At 72.2% G+C, this 21,986-nt stretch overlaps 1 protein-coding gene across 1 annotated transcript; it reads right to left on the bottom strand.

Annotated features, from left to right (window-relative positions):
* Nucleotides 1–56: 56 nt before the first annotated feature.
* On the bottom strand, nt 57–21,793 carry MEGF8 (multiple EGF like domains 8; the record flags this gene model as incomplete). The annotated part of the gene is made up of 45 exons (XM_074930301.1): nt 21,703–21,793; nt 20,998–21,212; nt 20,453–20,616; nt 20,150–20,359; nt 19,639–19,819; nt 19,211–19,299; nt 18,915–19,128; nt 18,482–18,662; nt 18,215–18,360; nt 17,979–18,098; nt 17,592–17,755; nt 17,111–17,208; nt 16,653–16,822; nt 16,388–16,551; nt 16,110–16,304; nt 15,585–15,785; nt 14,780–15,019; nt 14,319–14,437; nt 14,105–14,236; nt 13,732–13,845; nt 13,399–13,647; nt 12,967–13,187; nt 12,677–12,887; nt 11,781–12,012; nt 11,482–11,614; nt 11,184–11,398; nt 10,867–10,977; nt 10,426–10,544; nt 10,149–10,353; nt 9,890–10,061; nt 9,598–9,761; nt 9,260–9,404; nt 8,796–9,030; nt 8,414–8,561; nt 8,137–8,347; nt 7,809–8,023; nt 7,248–7,455; nt 6,607–6,769; nt 6,134–6,326; nt 5,870–6,040; nt 5,542–5,672; nt 5,329–5,461; nt 3,884–4,853; nt 3,238–3,259; nt 57–99 (listed from the first exon to the last, which is right to left on the bottom strand). Coding segments are annotated over exons 2-45 (8,094 nt in total), but the record flags the coding sequence as incomplete, so codon positions are not given.
* Between the last annotated feature and the right edge of the window lie 193 nt (nt 21,794–21,986).

Consider the following 21,986-nt stretch of genomic DNA (forward strand, 5'->3'; position numbering starts at 1 on the left):
ATGGATGCCCCCACGTCCCCACCAGTGTCGCTTGTCCCCTGACACCCCCACGCTCCCTGTGCCCCCACACCCCCACCTCCCCCTGAACCCCCGTGACCACTTGTGCCCCCACAACCGCTGACACCCCCCCCCCAGGCCTGCGCGCTGGACCCGATGCTGGACGACTCGGTGGCGCTGGCCCGGCGGCTGCGGGCGCTGGGGCGGCCGGTGACGCTGCAAGTGGTGCCCGACCTGCCCCACGGCTTCCTCAGCCTGGGCCCCCTGAGCCCCGAGACCCGCCAGGCCACCGCCATCTGCACCCGCCTCATCCGCGACATCCTCCAGCCCCCCAGTGCCCCCCCCGACGGCCCCCGCCGCGCGTCGCTGCTGCTGGGCCCCCGCAGGGACAGCCTGGCCCCACAGGACGGTCTCCGCCGGGGGTCACTGCTGACAGGCCCCCGCAGGGACAGCCTGGCCCCCCAGGACAGCCCCCGCCGTGGGTCAGTGCTGTCGGGGTCCCGCAGGGACAGCCTGGCCCCCCAGGACAGCCCCCGCCGTGGGTCGGTGCTGCTGGGGGCACGGCGGGAGAGCCTGGCCCCACAAGAAGGTCCCCGCCGTGGGTCAGTGCTGCTGGGGACACGGCGGGAGAGCCTGGCCCCACAAGAAGGTCCCCGCCGTGGGTCAGTGCTGCTGGGGGCACGGCGGGAGAGCTTGGTGACACACGGCGTGGGGGCCACGGCAAACCTCGGCTCCCCGGCTGCAGTGACCCACAGCGTGGGGGATGTGGGGGGCCCTGGAGCTGCCCCGACCCACAGCTCAACGGCTGCAGCCGACCCCAGCGTGGGGAACACCTCGACCCACGGCTCTGCAACTGCCCTGACCCACGGCACCAGCACTGCCCCAACCCACGGTACCGGGGCCACCTCGACCCACGGCACTGGGGCCACCTCGACCCATGGCACCAGCGCTGCGCCGACCCACAGCACCGGGGTCACCTTGACCCACGGCACCAGCACTGCCCCGACCCACGGCACCAGCACTGCCCTGACCCACGGCACCGGGGTCACCTTGACCCACGGCACCAGCACTGCCCCAACCCACGGCACCAGCGCTGCCCTGATCCAGGGCACCGGGGTCACCTTGACCCATGGCACCAGCACTGCCCCGACCCACGGCACCAGCGCTGCCCTGACCCACGGCACCGGGGCCACCTCGACCCACGGCACTGGCGCTGCCCCGACCCACGGTACTGGGGCCACCTCGACCCACAGCAGTGGCACTGCCATGACCCACAGCACTAGGGCTGGACAGACCCATGGCGACAGCACGGCATTGACCCACACGGACAGCACTGCCCTGACCCATGGCACAGGGTCTGCCCTGACCCACGGCGCCGTCCAGAACTACAGGACCACGGCGGCCTTGCCCCACGGCACTGTTGCCCCCCTGCCCCACGGCGCGAGCTCCCTGCCGGGCCCCGAGGCCAACGACCGCCCCCGGCGCCCCTCGGCGCAGCCGCCCCTGTGCTGCGGAGCCCTGGCGGAGGGGGGGGCCCCCAGCCCCCCGGACCCCGGCAACCCCCGGGCGCCCCCCGGTCGGGGGCGCAGCGCGGCCCAGCCGCTCGCCCGCCGCCCCAGCGGCCCTGCGGGGCGCGAGGTGGGGTCCTGAGCCCCCGGTGCGAGGAATAAAGACCGGCTGACACCACGGCGGTCTGTCTGCGCGGCGGGGCAGGCGGGAGACCCACAGGGAGCGGCGGGGCCCGTCTGGACCCGGGATCGGCCCCTGCGGGGCGGCCAAGTGGCAGCGACGGGGGGAGCAGCGGGGGGAGCTCGGGCTACGCAACCGGCGCGGGAGCTGTGTGTTGCTGGGGCGTAACGTTAGCGTAAGGCGGGCAGCTGCTACGCCAGCGAGGGCAGGTGGCCGGCGGGGCGGGGGGTGTCGGCGGCGCCTCACGCCGGTCGCCCGGGGCTGCGGGTGCCGCAGCGAGTCCGTGACCGTCCCCACAGGCCCCACCCCGCTGCCCCCACACACGGGGAGCCCCGCGGGGCGGGCTGGGGAAGCGGGAAGCGCCCAACGCGCAGCCCACGCCAAGGGTGGGGGCACCCACACGTCCCCCCCCCGCCCCGGGGCTCCGAGGGATCCAGGCGTCCGGGGCAGCCGCTCCTCCTGCGCGGGGACCAGCGTGTGCCCCACGGCCTGTCCCGCGGCGTGCCCTGTCCTGACACAGCCGCCCCCCGCGCCCCGATCCTGCCAGGCGCTGCCGCAGGACTGGGCTTCGGGGCTGTGTGACTGCTGGCTCGGCGACGGCATGGGTGAGTGGGGGGGGACACGACGGGGGGGCTGCCACCCCGCCGCGGGGCAGCTCCTGCCCTGCCCTGTCTCCCCCAGGGCTGTGGGGCACGGCCTGCCCCTGCCTGCTGGCCTGCCGGCGGGCGAGAGCGGAATCCTGCCCTGCCTGCCCGGGGCCACGGTGGGGCTGCGCGCCCTCCTGCTCCGGATTCGGGTACGGCCCCGGGCGGGAGCTTGGTGTCCCCCAGCAAGGGCAGGGGCTTGGGGGGGGGGGGGGGAATCCCCGGGAGGGGGAGCAGGGCTGGGGGGGAGTTTGGATGCTCCCCCTAACCCAGGGCTGAAGGGCTTGGGGGGGTGCCCATGAACAGCAGGATTTGGGGGGCTTCTGGGGAGGGTTTGGGGTGTCCCCCCTGTCCCAAGGGCGGGAGGGTTTGGGGTGTCCAGGGCAGGGACAGGTCGGTCTGTGGCAGGGGGTGTTCTGCGGGGAGAGCAAAGGGGTTGGTGTGTCCCCTCTGCGCAGGGCAGGAGGGTTTGGGGTCTCCAGGGGGAATGGGGGGACTGGGGGGTTTTGAGACACACACACACCACACCCCCCCCGCCCCCGACGTCCCATTCCCCCAGGGCTGCGTGCTGGAGGACTGGGCGGCCGTCTGCCAGATGGCCCACGAGCTGCGGGTCTCCTGCTGATCCCAAATGGGGGGTATTTGCCCCAATAAACGGGGCGAGAACCCCCCCAGGACCACAGAGACACCCTAGAAGAGGGAGATTCACGCCGAAGTGGGGGCTGTTCACCCTGAAATGTGGCACGTTCCCCCCAGTCCCCTAATAAACATCCGCACACCCCCCCCCCCCCGTGTCCTGGCTGATTTCAAGGACAGGCTGGGGGGCAAACGGTGTTTATTAACCTCCCCCCCCCCCCCCCCCCAACAGCCGGGGGGGAGAGGGGCACAAAACGGATTGCAAGGAGGCGATCCTCCCGCCCCTCCTCCCCCTCCAAAGTGCTGGAGTGCCCCCACACCAAAGGGCTGGAAGCAGCACCCCCATTCCCTACCCCCCCCCCCAATAAATACAGGTGTCATGGGGCAGGGGGAACCCTGACACACCCCTCCCCAAAACAGGGGGCAACACGCTGCCCCAACCAAATATTGGAGTGTTTTGTTGTGAAAACGGGGGGGATAGCCCCTGCCCTCCCCCAAATAAGGATGATGTGCTGCCCCCCCCCCCCATCCAGGGGTGCTCTGCAGGGCAACAGGGGGGCTGCCCCTGCCCCCCAGAATGTTGGGGTAACACATTGCACCCACCCCCAAAATACTGGGGGAGGGGACGGGGGACACTGCCCCGTGGGAGTACGGGGTGCTGCACACCCATCCCCCTCCAAACACTGGGGTGCTGCACCCCCACTCCGCCATAAATGGGGGGTGCCCCACACGGCAGACACCCCCCTTCCTCCCCAGAGTCCAGGGCTGCTACGCACGAGGTGGGGTGCAGCACCCGCCCCCCGTCCAGGGGCATCCCCCAGGGCCAAGCGCCACCCCGGGTGGGGGACGCGTCCCCCCCCCTCAGAGCGCCATGGAGGTGAGCTCGTGGGCCAGCCCCCCCTTGCGCGCCGGCGGGCCCCCCCCGTACTCCTGCAGCCCCTGCCGCAGCGTCACCAGGGCAGAGGCGAGGGCGGCACGGTGGGGCCCCCGCGGCCCCCCCGGCAGCTGCAGCAGGAGCGTGGCCACCGCCGCCACCCCATCCTCAGTGGGCTCCAGTGTCACCGGCCCCGCGCCGGGCAGGGGGTGGGCGGGGGCGGCGGCAGGGCGGCGGTGGGGGGGCCCGGGGGGCGCGCCCCGCTCGAAGCAGACGGTGACCTTGGCGAAGGGGCGGCTGGCCATCTTGCTCATCTCCTGGAGGTGCCGGCGCTGCTCGTGGCGGGCGTCCAGCCCCTGCTTGGCCTTCCAGAGCAGGACGCAGAGGGCGAGGAAGAGGAAGAAGCAAGAGAAGAAGACGGAGAAGAAGACGAAGAGGTCGATGTGGGCCTGGTCCTGGCGGAAGAAGAGCAGCCCCTGCGAGGGGCCGCCCCGCGGGCCCCCCACCCCCAGCAGCAGCAGGTAGAAGCGGCTGGACTTGAGCGGGTGCAGGGCGTGGGGGTAGGTCAGCACCAGCCGGTCCCGCACCCCCCGCACCACCAGTGCCGCCGCCGCCTCCCGCACCGTCAGGTAGGTGACCAGCCCGGCGGCGCGCTCCTCCCGCAGCCGCGTGGCGTTGGCGGCGCCGGCGGGGTGCGGGGTCTGGAGGCGGACGACGTGGCGGCCGGTGGCGGGGTCGACGTCGACGGCGAAGGTGTCGTAGGCGGTGGAGACGAAGAGGTCGACGCCGCCGAAGGTGACGTCCAGTGTGATGCGGATGTCGACGTTGGTGAACTTGGGCTGGACACCGAAGAGCACGGTGCGGCCGGACCCCAGGTGCTGGAGCTGGGGCTGGTGGAAGCAGTTGCTCTGCGAGGTGGGGTCCAGGCAATACTCCTGCTCCACCGCCATCAGCCGGTAGCACTGCTGCCCCCCCACCGGGTGCCCGTGGAAGGAGTCACGACACTTGGCGCACTGTGGGGGGAGGGGGGGCGTCAGCGGTGGGATGGCCCCGTGGGCGCGGGGACGCAAGCACCAGGACAGCACCGGGACGCCGCGCACGGGGCCAGGGCACAGGGACACGGGTGTGGGGACAACGGGGATCAGGGTGCAGGGACAATGGGGACCAGGGTGCAGGGACAATGGGGACCAGGGTGCAGGGACAACGGGGACGTGGGCGTAAGGACAAGGGTGTGGGGACAACAGGGACATGGGTGTGGGGACAACAGGGACATGGGTGTGGGGATGACAAGGACGTGGGCACAAGGACATGGGTGTGGGGACAACGGGGATCAGGGTGAAAGGACATGGGTGTGGGGACAACACAAGACATGGGTGTGGGGACAACGAGGATCAGGGTGCAGGGATGGCAGGGACGTGGGCGTAAGGACACGGGTGTGGGGACCGGGGTGCGGGGACGCAGCGGGGGTGCCGGTGCCGCGGTGCCAACCTGCTGCTTGTAGCAGTCCTTCTTGTCGGTGGGGCTGCTGCCCTGGCAGCTGCCCGTCTCGGTGTTGTTCTGGCAGGGACACCCCGTCCCATCCAGCTCGTTGCACGTGTCCGCGTGCCCGTTGCACTGGCACCTGGGGGCATCACAGGGGGCTCGCAGGAGGGGACCCCCTGGCACGAGGGTCCCCCCACCCCGTCACACGAGGGCCCGTACTTGGTGCAGGCGCCGTCGAGGAGGAAGAAGCCGGGCCGGCAGCCGTCACAGCGCTCGCCCACGCTGTTGTTCTGGCAGTTGACACAGACGGCCGCCTCCTCGCTCGGCCCCTCCGACACCCACGTGGGGATCTGGGGGGGAAATGGGGTGGGCGGGGGGCACGGCTGCCCCTCGGGAGGAGCGAGGACCCCCCCGGCAGCGGAGTGAGGGGAGCAGGTGATGGGGACACTCCCCCAGACCCCAGGATGTGGGGCCGGTGAGCAGGACCCCTCCACCCCGCTGCTGTGGGGCACCCCCTGGGGACCCTCCAGCCCCGCGCCCCACTGACCATGGCGGGCTCGAGGGGGAAGCGGGCGGGGTCGCGGCGGGCGCGCTCGTACTCCTCCCGGGAGATGCAGACGGCGGCGTTGTGGCGGCAGAAGCTGCGGCAGGGCCGGCACGAGCCCCCGGCCCGCGCTGAGCCCACGAAGAGCGGCCGGCACCGCTCGCACTGCGGGCCCTGCCGTGGGGCAGGCTCAGCCCCTGCGTGCTGCAGCCTGCCCCACAGCCCCCTGCCCCAAAGCTCCCCTGCCCTGCCCCACGGCTGCCCCACCTTGGTGTTGTTGAAGCATTGGAGACACTGGTCGCGGGCGGAGGGGTCGCGGCACTGGCTGTGCCCGTTGCACTGGCACTGCACTGAGCAGTTGTGCCCCACGTAGCCAAAATGGCAGCGGCAGCGGTTGGGCTCCACGCACGTCCCGTTCACGCAGCCCTGCTCGCACACTGGCCGGCACAGCCCCGTGGCGCTGCGGGGAGGGCTTGCAGGGGGGCACGGGGGCGCACGGGGGTGCCCCTCGCGCGCCCGGGGGCTCTCCGGGCATGCAAACCCACTCCCTGCATGCTCACGAGGACACGTGCGGCGCCCCGGGCACCGACACGCTCACCGGGCGAGGTGGGGGCCAGAGCCGCACCTGTCTGGCCCCGTACACCCCGACGGTGGCTCGGCACGACGCCCTCGGAGAGCTCGGCCGGCCGCTGGCCCCATGCCGCACGGGGGATTCCGCCGCCCGCCCCTCGCACACTCACTTATCCAGTGTGTAGCCACTCTTGCACGCGCAGCGGTACCCGTGCGGGAGGTCGCGGCAGTCCTGGGTCTCGTTGCAGTCATGGTGCCCGTTGAGACACTCGTTCTCGGGGGGGCAGCCCAGGAAAGCCCACTCTGCCTCCGCCCCGCAGGCCTGCGCCAGCCCTGGGGCCGCAGGGAAAGGGCTGGGGGGATGCGGCTCCCCCTGCTCCGCAGCTCCAGCCTGGGCTCTCCATAAGCCCCCCAGGCACCCCACAGCCCCCCCCAGGCTCCCCATGACGCCCCCAGGCACCCCACAGCCCCCCCCAGGCTCCCCACAGCCCCCCCCAGGCTCCCCACAGCCCCCCCCAGGAACCCTCTGTCCCTGCCCCAGACACCTTGTAACCCCCCCACCAGGCACCCCACAGCTGTGCCAAGACCCCACAACCTCCCCGAGCCCTCTGTCTCTGCCCAGGGCACCTGAAAGCCCCCCTAGGCACCCCATAGCCCCTCCTGAACCCTCTCTCCTTGCCCCAGACACCCCATAACACCCCCCCCAGCCACCCCAAAGCCCTCCCAGGCACCCCATAACCCCCCAAACCCTCTGTCCCTGCCCGCGCCACCCCATAGCCCCCCCTGCCGTGCCCCCCACCCCACAGCATACCGTGGCGGGGGCCATGGAGGCCGCCCTCCAGGCAGCGGCCGCTGCCGTTGTGCCCGCGGCGGGCGCACCAGCCACAGCGGGGCTGGCGGAGGCAGCGGGAGCACTGGGGGGCCCCCGCGCACCCCGGGGTGCAGCTCTCGGCCCCCCGCAGCAGCCGTCCACACGCCCCGGCCGCGCACCGCAGAGGGATGTAGCTGGGGCTCATGCACTGCAGGGGGAGAAAAGGGGTGTGGGGGTGACCTGTGCCCCACAGCCTGCCCCAGCTGCCCCCTGTGCTCCATAGCCCCCTCCCCCAAGCACCCCGTACCATTCCCCTAGTCACCCCGATGCCGCAGCACCCCCAGCTTCCCCCTATGCCCCACAACTGGAGCCCAAAGACCCTGAACTTGGTTCCCCCACCTCCTCCACCCCAACTCCCCCCTACACCCCAGAACTCATCCTCAGACCCCCAGACCTTCCAAGCCCCCCACCTCCCCCCTACACCCCACAGTTGGACCCCCCCCACCTCCTCGTCCCCCAGCTGCCCCCCCAGCCCCACACTCGGTCCCCCGAGCCCCCCACCTGCTGCAGGCTGACGCTCCAGACACAGTGCTGCCAGCCGCCGTCCGCCCCCTTGGAGGCCAGGCAGAGCGGGCAGGAGCTGTGGTTGTGGCAGGGCGTGGGGCAGGGCAGTGGGGGCGAGGACTCCACGGGCATGGGGGAGACGTTGAGCAGTGAGTGGCTGAAGCAGGTCCAGTCGTAGGTGGGCTGCACGCTCAGGATGCGGCGAGTCTCGCCTGGGGGGCGCGGGGGACTGCTGGGGTGCCCCACGCTGCGCCCCACGGCCAGGGCTCGGGCTCGGTGCAGCCCCCTGGGCTCAGCTCAGCTCCGCTGCCCCCCCGCCCCGTACCGGTGCGCTTGAACTGCCGCGTCCACATGCACTTGCCCGAGGCTGTGCACTTGGGGCAGTCAGAGGCCTCGCAGGACACCTCGGAGCAGTTGGCGGCGGCGAAGATCTCCCGCTGGTTGATGCGACAGTCGTTCTCAGAGGTGCAGCTGCCGCTGCTGCCGATGCAGGCGCCCTCGGGGCAGTTGGTGCACCACTTGCACTGCGGGGGGGCCTGGGGGGCAGCACGGCGGCGTGAGGGGCATCCCGGGGTGCCCCCAGCCCCGTCCCGGGGCCGCGCGCGTTCCCCCCCAGCCCTCACCGGGGTGCCCTGGTGCAGGGTGCGGGGGTGCTGGGCCAGGCACTCGCTGCAGGTCCGCAGGCGCCGGCAATCCTCAGGGGAGCGCGGGGTCGGGGCGCAGGCAGCCGGCCCGGGGGCGCAGCCCAGTCTGGTGACATTTGCATCTCATTTGCATGCCCTGCCCACTCGTCCCCCACTACCCACTCTCAACCCTAATCCACATCCCTACCCCACAGCTGCCCCCCACACCCCCCTGTACCCCTTCTCACCCCACAGCTGCCCCCAGACACCCTCTGTACCCCCCTGCAACCCCTCCCAGACCCCCTGCACCCCCTCCCACCCCAGAGCCGCTCCCAGACCCCCCCCAGCCGCCCCCCCATACCGCTGGGCAGCGTCGGCGGACAGGCAGCTCCCGTGGCACCAGGCGCAGGCAGCGCCCGAGCGGTTGCAGGCCTCGGGGCCGGGCAGGGCCAGGCAGGGGTCGGCGGGCAGCCGCAGGGCCGACAGCCGCCCCAGGGCCACTCCGTTGAAGCCCCCCGAGACGTAGACCCGGCCCCCCGCCACCGCCACCGCGTGGGCCACCGACCGGTTCATGGGCTCACCCACCACCGCCGGCTCTGGGACGGACGGACAGTGTCAGCCCGGGGGTCCCCAGCCCCTCTGGGGTCCCCCCGTCCCGGGCTGCAGCATCTTCCCCACCGAGCACCTGCTCCCCCAAGCGACCCGGGGTCTCCGATCCCCCTGGCCCCTCGCCCCCCTCTCCATGACTGGGGACGCAGTCCCACCCCGCCCCCGGTGTCGGGGTCCCCCCCACCATGTCTCGGGGTGCCCGGCGCGGCCCCTCACCGGTGTGGGGGGGCAGCACCCAGGCGTTGCAGCGCAGCTGGTAGAGCAGCAGCTGGTTGCTGAAGTCGTGGGTCTCTGTCCGGCCCCCCAGGACGACCATCACGTCCCCCACCACCGCCGCCGCGTGGAAGAAGTGGGGCAGGGGCTGGGGGGCACAACACGGGGGTCACAGAGCGGACCCCCAAATGCTGCCCCACAGATCCCCTCCAGTGCCCCACAGGGGCCCCCAAAGCGGTCTCCATTCCCTGATGCCCCCCAAACACCCCTCAAGGACCCCCAGATACCACCCCAACACCCCCAGACCGCCCCCCCCCAGTGCCCCCGAAGGACCCCCCCACCTTGCGGCCCTGGGAGGGGGCCAGGAGGCTCCAGGTGAGGTTGGGGCAGTAGAGGCTGTAGAGCTCCGGGGAGGCTGAGACTGTCTCCACGTGGAAGCGGTGGCCCCCGAAAACGTAGATGGCATCCGTGTCCTCGTGGTAGACGGCAGAGTGGCCGTAGAGGCCTGGGGGGGGCGACACGGGGCTGGGGCCAGCACGGGGGGGGCCTGGGCGGCAGCAGGGGTTCCCAGTGCCACTGCCAGAGGGGTGCTGGCTGGGCACCCCTTACCGTACGCATCTAGGGGCCCGTTACCTGTGGGGGGGGTCCCGGCCTGCTGCCCCACCTCCCAGCTCTCCGTCTCCACCCGGTACTCCAGCAGTTTCTTGTTGAAGCCGTTCTCGGGCGAGTACCCCCCGATGAGCAGCAGCGAGGTCCCGCGCCGGGGGGTCAGCGTGTGCCCCGCCACCGCCGGCAGCAGCGGGTCCTAGAGGGGGGAAAAGGGGGGACAGGTTGACACCGAGCCCCTGAAACAGACCGTCACGTGGCTGGGGGGGGGCCGGGGGGTCCCCACCTGCTCCTGCCGCCACTGCAGTGTGGTGAGGTTGAGCACCCAGGCGTCGCTGGCCACCCCCGCGGCCGTCAGTCCCCCCAGCACCAGCATGGCGCGGCGGGCGGGCAGGGGGGCGGCCGCGTGGAAGTAGCGGGGCGAGGGGCCGGGACCCCCATCCTCCGCCCCCGCCAGCATCTGCGTCCAGCGGCGCTCGGGGATGGAGTACCTGTGGGGGCAGAGTGAAGGGGAGCCGGGGGGGGGGGGCCGGGGGGGGGGGCAGGGGGCGGGGCCTGCTGACCTGTAGACGTTTCCCAGCAGCCCCTGAGGCAGCGAGAGCCCCCCGAACATCCAGAGCGTCCCCTCCGGACCCTCCACCAGGCTGTGGCCCAGGCGGTGCAGGAACCGGCTGGCCGTGTCCTGCGGGCAGGGGGACGGTGGGGTCAGCCCCGGGAGGGGCTGGGGGGGGCAATGGGGGTGGTCGGGGGGGTATCAGGGTGTAATGGGAGTGGTCTGGGGGGGGTATTGGGGGTCTGCGGAGCACTGAGTGGTAATGGGGTGGTCCGGGGGGTGCGGTATCAGGGTCTGTGGGGCGCTGGGGAAGGAGACACGGGGCCCCCCAGAGCTGTGGGGCAGGACTGGTGGGGAGGGGAGGGTGGTCTGGGGGTTTCCAGTCCCCAGGGCTCCCCGGGGCAGAGGGCGGTGCCTGGCCCCCCCAGTGTGGGGCGGGGGGAGCACTCACAGCTGCCAGCTGCCCGTCGACGAGGGTCTCCCAGACGATGCTGCCCGGCCCCAGCGGCACCGAGCAGTCGGGGCCGGCGAAGCCTTCGCTGCAGACGCAGAGCCCCAGGGTCTGGGGGCGGGGGTGAGGGGGTGCTGCCTGCCCCCCCTGCACCCCCGAACACCCCGTGTGCCCCCTGCTCCCCCCACCAAGCCCCCTGAACCCCTGTGTGTCCCCTGCACCCTCAAACACCCTGCACCCCCCCACCAAACCCCCTGCACCCCTGAATCCCGTGTCCCCGCCACAGCCCCCCCGCAGCCCCCCCACCCGCCCCTCACCGTATTGCAGGCTCCCTGCCCAGCGCGGGCACCGCAGTCCCCAGGGCAGAGGCGCTGGCGGCAGCCGGGCCCCCCGTGCCCCCCCCGGCAGACGCAGCGGCCCCCCCGGCACTCCTGCCCCCCGGGACAGGGGGGGCGGCAGCTCTGCACCCCCACGCTGGCGTTGAACCCCGTCGGCTCGCTGCCGTTCGCCTCGTAGTACAGCACCAGCACCCCTGGGGGGGGGGGGCACGGTGGGTCAGGGTGTGTCCTGGGGCAGCCCGGTCCCCCCCGAATTCACGTCCTGCCTCCCCCCTACCTGAGTGAGCCTCCAGGGTGAGGGGCTCGGGGCGGCCGTGCCCGCAGAAGGCCCCCAGCAGCGTGGGGTCCCCCTGCAGCACCCCACTGTCCAGGAAGGCCGGCACACCGTCAAAGGCGTAGGCGTAGCTGTTCTGGGGAGGGTCACAGGGCTTAGGGGGGGGACGACAGCACAAGCAGGACCCCCTCATGTGCCCCCACCTCCACAGCACCCTCCTGTGCACCTCACAGTCTCCAGCACCCTCCATGCAGCCCCCCAGGCACCCCCCCCCGCCCCCCCCGTCTCCCCAGCCCCCTCACCATGCAGGGCGTGCGCAGGTCAGGCTGCAGGGTCAGGCTGATGGGAGGGCAGGGCTCCCCGGGGGGGCAGGGCTCCAGGCCCCCCGTGGCCGACAGAACCCACACGCAGTAGGAGAGGCCCCCCCCGGCCGCTGGGACCCCCCCAGCCAGCCGGGACCCCAGGGCCACCGGCGAGGAGAGGTTGGCCAGCAGCGAGCGGCCCCTGCACTCCCGGTAGCACGTGCCCCCGTCCCTGGGGGGGGCGAGAGGGGTGTGGGGGGGGCGCAAGGGGGGGTTGGGGCTTGCAGGAGGGTCAGGGGGCTGCAGGAGGGGTCAGGGACCAGGGAACTGTGGCTGGGGGCTTGCGCAGGGGTCAGGGGCCAGGGAATTGGGGCTGGTGGCTTGCATGGGGATCTGTGACCAGTAAATTGGGACTGGGGGTGCACAAGGGTGTCCGTGGCCAGTGAATTGAGGCTGGGGGCTCACAGGGGGTCCGTGGCCAGTGAATTGAGGCTGGAGGCTTACAGGGGGTCCGTGGCCAGTGAACTGGGGCTGGGGGCTCACACGGGGTCCGTGGCCAGTGAACTGGGGCTGGGGGCTCACACGGGGTCCGTGGCCAGTGAACTGGGGCTGGGGGCTCACACGGGGTCCGTGGCCAGTGAACTGGGGCTGGGGGCTCACACGGGGTCCGTGGCCAGTGAACTGGGGCTGGGGGCTTACAGGGGGGTCTGTGGCCAGTGAAATGAGGCCGGAGGCTTACAGGGGGTCTGTGGCCAGTGAACTGGGGCTGGGGGCTCACACAGGGTCTGTGGACAGTGAACTGGGGCTGGGGGCTCACAGTGGGTCCATGGCCAGTCCCCAGGGGCCAGGGGCTTGCAGAGGGTAGGGGTCCGTGGGGGTGCTGTGCCCCCCCTCACCTGGGGTCCCCGAAGTACCCGGGGCCGCAGCGCTCGCAGTGGGGCCCCTCGGTGGGGGGGGCGCAGAAGCAGGCACCGGTGTGGCCGTGGCAGTGGCCGCGCTCGGGCCGGCCGTGGCCATGGCACCGGCACTGCCGGCAGCCCCCCGGGCCCGTGGCGTCCCCGAAGCTGCCGGGGCGGCAGAGCTGGCAGCGCTCCCCGTGGGTCCAGTCTGCGGGGACAGGGCGGGCGTGGGGACACGGGGGACACGGCGGTAAGGGGGGGGCGCTGCAGCGGGGGGGGACACTCACTCTGACAGCGGTCGCAGACGCCGGGCCCGGCCGTCTCGCAGCTGCTGTGGAAGTGGCAGCCGCAGTCCACGGAGCAGAGGGCGGCTGCGGCCCCCACCGTGTCCCCAGCAGCGGCCCCCCGGCCGGTGGTGTTGGCGGGCGGCGAGGTCCAGCCCAGGTGGCAGATGCAGGTGTAGTTGGGGGCCCCACTGCAGTAGCCGTGGCCACAGTCCTCGTAGCACCTGAGGGGGACACGCAGGGGGGCGTGGGGACCCCCAACAGCAGCACCCCAGCGCCACGTGGCCCCCCCCCAGCACCGGGATGGAGGGAGCCAGCTCCTGTGTCCCCATCATGAGAGGAACAGGGGTGGCTCCCGTGTCCCCATTCCATGGGACAGGCCTGCAGTCCCCGTGCCCCCCTGTGTCCCCCCATGCCCCCCGGCCCGTGGCTCACGTGCGGTTGCAGTGGGTGGTCCCGTCCCCAGCGTAGCCGCGCCGGCAGCGGCACTCAAAGGCCTGGGGGGTGTTGTGGCAGACGGCGAAGGGGTGGCAGGCGGCCATGCCCAGCCGGCACTCGTCCACATCGGGGCACTGCCCGTAGGACCAGGCGGCCGCCCGCCCCGGGGGCAGCCCCCCCAGCTCCCCCAGTGCTGACGAGCAGTTGGGGTAGCCCCGCAGCCCCGAGAAGTCGCCCTCCAGGCATCTGAGAGGGGCAGGGGGGGAGCTCAGCGGCCGTGCCCGGGGCTCGGGGGGTGCCCTCAGCCCCCCACCCTCGGCCCCTCCTTACCGTCCCAGCGTGGGGTTGTCAGCGTCGCCACACCAGCCGCACTCCAGGTTCTGCAGACACTCCCGGCACGTGTTGAAGCGGGAGCAGTCCAGGCACTGCGGGGCCGAGTGGACACTGCCGGGACCCCCGGGGTCACCCACCCGGCCAAGAGACGCCCCAGGGCACCCCTGGGACCCCTAGGACACCCCTGTGCCCCCCAGGACCCTCCAAGATATTCCCTGGGCCCCCAGGACATCCCTCTGTTCCTTGGAACCCCCAGGACTCTCTGGGACATCCCTGTGCTCCCCAGGACCCCCCCGAGATACACCTGTGACCCCCAGGACCCCCCCAGGACCCCCCCGTGCCCCCCAGGACCCCCGGCCCCCCGTCTCACCTGTCGTACCAGCCACGGCAGTCCCCGTAGGGGTACTTGGCCAGGTAAGCGGCAAAGAAGAAGCAGCTGCGCGTGGACTGGCACCAGGCGCACTGGCTGGAGTTGGAGAGGCACTCGGCGCAGGAGCGGCGCCTGGGGGGGGGCACCGTCAGACACCCCCCATGCCAGGACCCCCCCGCGGGCTCCCCCAGACCCCCCTGGGTCCAGCACTCACTGGCTGCAGAGGCTGGGGCAGTGCTGGGGGGCGCGGACAGCCCCCGCCTGCCGCCCCCGGCGGCTGCAGACGAAGTCGCCTTTCTTGCTGCTGTGCACCTGCCACTCGCAGAAGGGGTCCTGGGGGGGGGTGATCCCCTGTGCGGCCCCCCAACGCCTCCGCAGACCCCCTGACACACCCCCAAACCCCTCTGCAGACCCCAAACCCCCCTGCAGACCCCCAGACCCCTCCCCAAACCCCTCTGCAGACCCCAAAAGCCTCCGCAGACACCCCCAAACCCCTCCCCAAACCCCTCTGCAGACCCCCAGACCCCTCCCCAGACCTCTCTGCAGACACCCCCAGACCCCTCTGCAGACCCCCAGACCTTCTGCAGACCCCCAGACCCCTCCCCAAACCCCTCCGCAGCCCCCCAACCCCCTTCCCAGACCCCCCGCAGCCCCCCAGACCCCCCCAGCTCTCACGGCAGCGCATGCATGGCAGTCACGATAGTCCTCGCAGAGGACGCAGTTGGCGGGGGCCAGGACCAGGCGGGCCCCCCCCCCTCCGCAGAGGCCCCCTGGGGGTTGCAGGCGGCCGTGGCAGGAGGCGCTGAGGGGGCACCAGCCACAGCCCTGGTCAGCCAGGCAGGCCAGGCAGGAGGGGTAGGAGGGGCAGCGCCCCGGGGGGGAGCGGAAGGGCTCCAGGAAGAAGAAGGAGATCTCCTGGGGGGCAAGGGGGGGTGTCGGAGCAGGGGTACCCCCAGACCACAGCCCCCAGACAGAGAAAGCACCCCGAAGGGAGCCCCCGCCACAACCCCTCTGCAGCCCTGTACAGACACCTATGCACCCCGTAGGACCCCCACCCCACCCTGCACCTCCACAGGGACCCTCCACCCCAATCTGTGCCCCATGGGGACCCCCCACCCCACCCTGCACCCCATGGAGATCCCCCACCCCAATCTGTGCCCCACAAGGGATACATTATCTTAATCCTGTACCCCACAGGAGTCCTCACACGAGTTTAAGACCCCACAGAGACCCCCACATCCCCCCACCCTTAGACTTCTGCAACCCCCAGAGACCCCTAACTCTGACCTTCAGCCCCCTGAGACCCCCCACCCCAACCCACGCCCCCACAGGGACCTCCAACCCCAACCTGTGCCACAAGGGACCCCCAGGCTTCACTCTGTACCCCACAGGAGCCCCTCACGCCAGTTCTCCACCCCACAGGGACCCCCCACCCTGACCCACACCCCTGTACAGGCCCCCCCGGGACCCCCACACTCACGCTGCCCCCCGGGACGCCAGTGCGGTCCCAGACGAGGGTGAGCTCGCTGCTCTGCCCGCTGCCCGAGCTGTTGAAGTGCCCCTCCACCTGCACCGCGTACTTGTTGCCCCGCTCGGGTGCCCCAAAAAGCCGCTCGGGGCGCGGGCGCTGCAGGGGACGCGTCTCCCGCTCCTGCTGCACCGACCAGCGCCCCACCTCCTCCTGCGAGGGGGACCCCAAAACACCGGGGGGGACCCTGAGCCTTGCTGGGACACACAGAACAACCCAGCACCCCACCTCCTCCTGCAAGGGGGACCCCAAAACCACAGGGGGGACCCTGAGCCTTGCTGGGACCCACAGCACAACCCAGCCCCTCACCTCCTCCTGCGAGGGGGACCCCAAATCCATGGGGAGGTCCCCACACTCCCCCAAACCCTGTTACTCTACTTTTCCTGCAGGGGGAGGACCCCAACTGCCCCTGGACCCCAACTGAGCACCACCGTCCCCCTCCTCCCGCAAGGAGGGACCCCACCTCCCCCCAGTTACCAGCTCTGGGGAGTTGGGGTGTCGTCCGAGGCGGGCGACGACATAGAGGCGCTGGATGCGGGCCCAGACGCTGGGGCCGGGGCCGGGGGCCGGGGGGGGGCCCAGCAGCGGGTAGATGAAGCCCCGGTAGACAAGGGAGACATCGGTGTCGCCGCTGGGGCTGAGCGTGATGGTGGTGCTGCGGACGATGGAGACCTGGGGGGGGGGCGACTGCCACTCGGACCCCCCGCCTGCACCCCGGGGACCCCCTGGGAGGTCGGGGGCAGCAGGACACCCACCTTGTCGGGCTGGGAGTCATTGCGGGGCTGCTGGTAGGTGATGAGGTGGAGGCCGGGCAGGAAGTTGGCGGTGCGGCAGTGCTGCAGCGCCGTGATGAAAACGGGGCGCGGGCCCCACCAGCCGTAGGTCCCCGAGATCTGCCCCACGCGGCAGCGGCTCTGCTCTGGGAGGGGTGGACACCGCGCTCGGGGAGGGGGCTGCGTCCCTGCTGGGGACACCCCCCCCCCCCCCCCGATCCCCTCCCCAGCGCAGACCCCTACTCACCGGCCACGGGCATGCAGGTGTCATTCTGCACGCACCAGCCGAAGGGGCCGGGGGCGCGGGGGGGGCCCGGCCCGGCCCCCCCGAAGGCCAGGCAGGACTCGCAGTCCACCAGCAGACGGGCCAGGCCCAGGCAGCCGGTGCTAGGGCACTGCAGGGGGGGGCACATGGGTCAGCGGGGACGCCCCGCACCCCCAAACAGGGCTACCTGCGGCGCTGAGCTCCCCCCCAGGGTCTCAACTGTGCATCCCGGTCCCCAAACATGCCCGCCCCTCCCCCTCAAAACACACCTCGGGGTCCTGGCCCCCACCTGCCCCCTGCGAGGGGACCCCAACACCCAGATCCCCAACGTCGCTCCCTCCCATTTCCCCAAGGGACCCCGGCATCCACCTGTCCCACCCACCATGTCCCCACGACCCCCTCCATGTCCCCAGGGCCCCCCTGCACTCACGTTGCTGTGGGGCGCAGGGCTCTGGCACCCCCCGAGGCACCAGGCGCACTGGGGGTCCTTGGAGCAGGTGCCCCTCTCGGCGTAGAGCGAGCAGTAGTCCAGGTGGTACTGCGGGGGGCAGCGCGATGGAGACCCCGCGGCGAGGGAACAGGGGACAGCGAGGGGGGGAAAGGGAGGGGCACCTGGGGACCCCCCCCGGACCAGAGCAGGGACCCCTGGGATGGGCGGGGGGATCCCTCAAGCAGAACAGAGAACCCCCCCAGGTTGGTTTAGGGGAGCTGAGGAACCCCCAGATGGGAGCAGGGACCCCCTAAAGGAACTGGTGGATCCACAAGCCCTGACAAAGAGGAGCAAGGAGCTCCAGGGGGGGTCCAGGGACCCCCAGATGGGCTCAGGGACCCCAGGGTGGGCAGGGGGCTCCAGGGATGGCCCCAGGATGGGCTCACGGACCCCCATATGGGCTGAGGGACCCCCGGGGTGGGGACACTCACGTTCTGGGCTGGCACCTGGAAGACGAAGGCTGGCACCTTGTAGGCCAGGAGGTCACCACGGGGGGCCCCGCTGAAGCCCCCCGCCACCAGCAGCACGCTGCCCCGCAGCACTCCGGCCACGTGTGCGTAACGGCCCTGCCCCGGGGATCCCCGGGACCCCTGGTCTGGGAGCACACATCAGCATCAAAGGACCCCCAGATCCCTCAGGGACCCCCAGATCCCCCCAGGACCCCTTCATCTTGGGGCACACGTGTCTCACAGAACACTCAAACCCCTCAAGGATCCCCAGGACCCCCAGACTGGGGGCACATCATGGGACCCCCAGAACCCCAACACCCTGGTGTCCTCTGCGCCCCGCACCAGACCTACCCCTGTGCCCCCCCTCACCGTGGGGCAGCCCATGGGCCAGCTCGGCGCTGGGGACCCACTGGTGGCAGCCAAGGTGGTAGAAGAAGATCTCGTCCTCGTAGCACTTCTCCTCGTGGTAGTGGATGTGCACGTTCCCCCCTGCGGGGATGGGACAGGGTCACCCCCGGGGGGGTGGGGGAGTCCCCCGGGGGGCAGCGGGGTCCCCGTTCACCCCAAACCACCCCAGTGACGGGTCCTCGGGGGTCCCCGCTCACCGTAGACCACCATGTAGTCGCCGACAATGGTGGCGGTGTGGAAGGCGCGTTCGCGGGGGCCGCGGGCGCCGTCCCGGGCCCGCAGCGTGGTCCAGTGCCGCAGGTCCACGTGGAACAGGTCGGTGGCGTTCACCCGCATGCTGAACCTGGGGGGCCGCGACGGTGGACGCGGGGACGGCGTGTGGGGTGGGGGCAGCCCCGGGACCCCCCACGGGCTCCCCTGGAGCCACGGATGCCCCACAGCCCCCCGCCCCGTGCCCGACCTACCGTGCGGTGGAGGGCCGGTGTCCCCCGTAGACGAGGAGGGTGCGGGACGGGGGGTGGAAGACCATGGAGTGGCCGGCGGCAGCGGGGGGCTTCCCCCCCCATGGGACCACCTGCTCCCAGCCCCACGTCTCCAGGTGGAAACGGAAGAGCTGGGAGGAGAAGACGTCCTCGGCCGTGCGCCCTGGGGGCAGGGGGGGCAGATGGGGACCCTGGCATCCAGGACCCCCCCGTGGGGTGCCTGGCCCCACAGACACCCCCCTCACACCTTATGGACAGGAAGGACACCAGTATCCAGCCCCACAGTCCCCCAGGGGCCAACTGGAGGAGGGATCCGGCCCCATCACACTCCCCAACCTCACAGCCCCCCCCCAGCCATAGGGGACCCCAGCCCCACAGCCCCCCAGTGCCCCCACAGCCCCCCAGTGTCCCCCACCTCCGAAGATGTAGAGCCAGTCGTCGACAAGGGCAGCAGCGTGGCCGGCCAGCCCGGGGGGCCGGGTGCCGTTTTGGGGGTGCAGCTCCCGCCAGCCCCCCCGGAAGGGGTCGAAGACCCAGACGTCACGGGCCAGCGCCCCCCCCGCCAACTCGCCCCCACTCAGCACCAGGGCATCGCGCCAGCACACGGCCACGTGCGAGTGCCGGGGGGCCTGCGGGAAGGTGTCAGCGGGGGGGTGGGGACCCCCAGCTTTTTTGGGGGGCCCTGGGGGGAGGGGGGGCACACCCACGCACCGGGGCTGGGGTCAACTCCAGCCGGGACCAGCGGTTGGTGGTGAAGTTGTAAACCACGAGGTCGCCCAGCGCCGTGTTGAGGTCCAGACCTGGGGCGGGGGGGGAAAAACACAGACACAGGATGGGGACGCCCACCCCACGGCCCAGCCCCTTCCCCTGCAGCCCTCCGAGGGCCCCACAACCCCACCCACCTGCCTCTCTGTGACAGCCCCCCCAGGGCAGCCCCTGGCCCCACAACCTCCCCAACTCCCATCTCCCCCACATCCCTCCCCATAGCCCATCTACAGCCCCCCCAGCCCTGCGTCATCCCCCGACAGCTCAACATCCCTCCATCGCTCTCCGCAGCCCCCCCATACCTGTCTACAGCCCTCTACATGCTTCTGACAGCCCCCCACAACCCCACCGCCCCCTGTAGCCCCCCCACTCACCCCCAAAGACGTAGAGAGCCCCTGCGCGGGGCAGGACGGCACCAGCGGCGGCGGTGCGGGGCGGGAAGTCGGGGTCCCTCTCACTGACGTTGTACCAGCGGCCGCCCCCCCGGTTCTCCCCCAGCGCCAGGTCACATGCCTGCCCCACGAAGCCCGGCCGGCACTCGCACCGCCCCGTGGCCTGGGTGGGGGGACAACGGGGGATGAGGGGGCACAGCGCTCCCTCCAAGGGACCCCAAAGCAGCGGATGCAGACGCCATGTCCCCAGCAGGCTCTGGCTGAGGGGGGCTCCAGAGCCCCACCCCTGGGGGCTTGGGGGGAGCTCAGCAAGTTTAGGGACCCCTGCTCCACCTGCAGCATGTCTGGGGGTGTCCCGGTGCGTTTGGGGGTCCTGCAGCCCCAGTCCTGGGGGTATGGGGGTGTCTCCCATCCCCATCCCTGCAAGTCTGGGGTCCCCCGGCCCCACCCCTGGGGATTCGGGGGTCTTCCCCACAGTTTCCGGGGTCCCCACCTGGTTGCAGGTGCCACCATGGGCCTGGCAGTAGGTCGCGCAGTGGGGCTGGGCGCAGTCGGGGCCCCCCCAGCCGGGCTGGCACTGGCAGCGGCCCTGGGGGTCACAGACACCCCTCCCCGAGCAGCCCCGCGGGCACAGTGAGACGCTGTAGGTCGCGTTGAAGCCCAGCAAGTTGTAATTGGCGTCGCTGAAGAGGTGCAGCAGCATCTGGGGGGGCAGCGAGGGGTCAGGGGGCCCCACAGCCGCCCCCCTGCACCCCACAGCCTCCCCCTGTACCCCCACAGCCGCTCCCAGCCCCACCTTGCCCGAGGTGGCCTCGAGGGGGGCGGGCAGGGTGCTGCCGCTGAGGCTGGCGAGGAGGGGGCTGCGGGGGGAGTCCCCGTCGTAGACGAAGAGGTAGTCGTAGGTGCACTCCGTGTCCATGAAGGTGAATGTCAGCAACACCCGGTGACGCGGGCTGGGAGCTGGGGGGACGGGGTGTCAGAGGGGGCCCCCAAACCTCAGAGAGGGGGGTGGCAGCAGGGCCCCGGGGCGTGTGAGCCCCCCGGGATGGGGCAGCAAGCCCCCACCCCGCACATCAGGTGATGTGGGGTGTCCCAAACCACTGTGGGCCCACCCCAGCCCCCCCCAAACCACACAGACACAATGCTGGGCCCCCCCCCGCCCCCCAAACCGTGGGGACCCTGCATAGGGTGGCCCAGCGGGAGGAACTGGGCGTCCCTTAGGGTGCCGCATGCGGTTTGGGGTTTCTCAGGGGGGCTTTAAGGATGCTGAGGGGGTGTCCTGGTTGTCACGGGTGCTCCAGGAGCACTGGGGGCCCCCGGGGGGTCCCATCCCCGCGTTACCTTCCACCAGCCACTCGCAGTTGCCGTTGACCGAGTAGTTGCCGGGGCCGTCGGTGACGAAGCCGGAGGGACCCCGCAGCACCCGCCGCTGCCCCTTGCAGTCGCCAGCTCCGGCCCCGCGCACCCCGCTCAGCGCCAGGGCCAGCGCCAGCAGCGCCGGGGGGGCGGCCATGGCGGGGCGGGGGCGGCCTCAGCGCCGGGGCAGCCCCATGCGCCTGCAGGAGTGGGGGGGCTGGTTGGGGTGACCCGTACCACGGGGGGTTCGCGGGTCCTGAGGGCACCCCAGCCCCACAGGGACCCCACGAAGACCCCCACGACCCAGAGGGACCCCCCGAGGAACTGCCCCATCCCCACAGGGCCCCTCCACAACCCCACAGGGACCCCAGAAGGACCCCCCTGACCCACAGGGAGCCCCCAGCCCCACAAAGCCCCCACAGGGCCCCCCTATGCCCACAGGGACCCCTCCCCACGGCTACAGGACGCTGCAGCCCCCCCTCCCCGCCCAGATCCCGCCGTGGGGCGGAGCGGGGCCTCCCACCGGGCCCAGGGGGCTGGGGGTCCCACGGGCCTCTTCGGGGTCTGACGGGGCTGGAGGGGGCCTGGAGCGGTGCCGGAGCGCTGGGGGGCGCTGGGGGGCTCTACGGGCCCCCCTCGGCCCCCACAGGGCGTCTACAGGGCCCCCGTGCATCGCCCCCCGCCCCTCACCGGCTGGCGGCGGCTCCCGAGCGCAGAGGCGGAATCCCGGGCCCGGACCAGCGAGACGAGAGGCCAGAGCGGCCACGCCGGAGGGGGGGCGGAGCCAGAATGGCGGCGAGGGGCGGGGCCACGGCGGCGCGGAGGGGCGGAGCAGCGAGACGCGGGGCCAGAGCGGCGCCGCCGGGGGCAGCGAGAGGCGGGGCCAGAGCGGGCCGGCCTCGCGCAACCTCCGGGGGAGACCGCGCCGCGCCCCCCCCGCCATCAGTCCACAGCCCGTGGAAACACGAGAAATC

The sequence above is a fragment of the Athene noctua genome, chromosome 33 (assembly GCF_965140245.1).
Source record: "Athene noctua chromosome 33, bAthNoc1.hap1.1, whole genome shotgun sequence".
Taxonomy (NCBI): domain Eukaryota; kingdom Metazoa; phylum Chordata; class Aves; order Strigiformes; family Strigidae; genus Athene; species Athene noctua.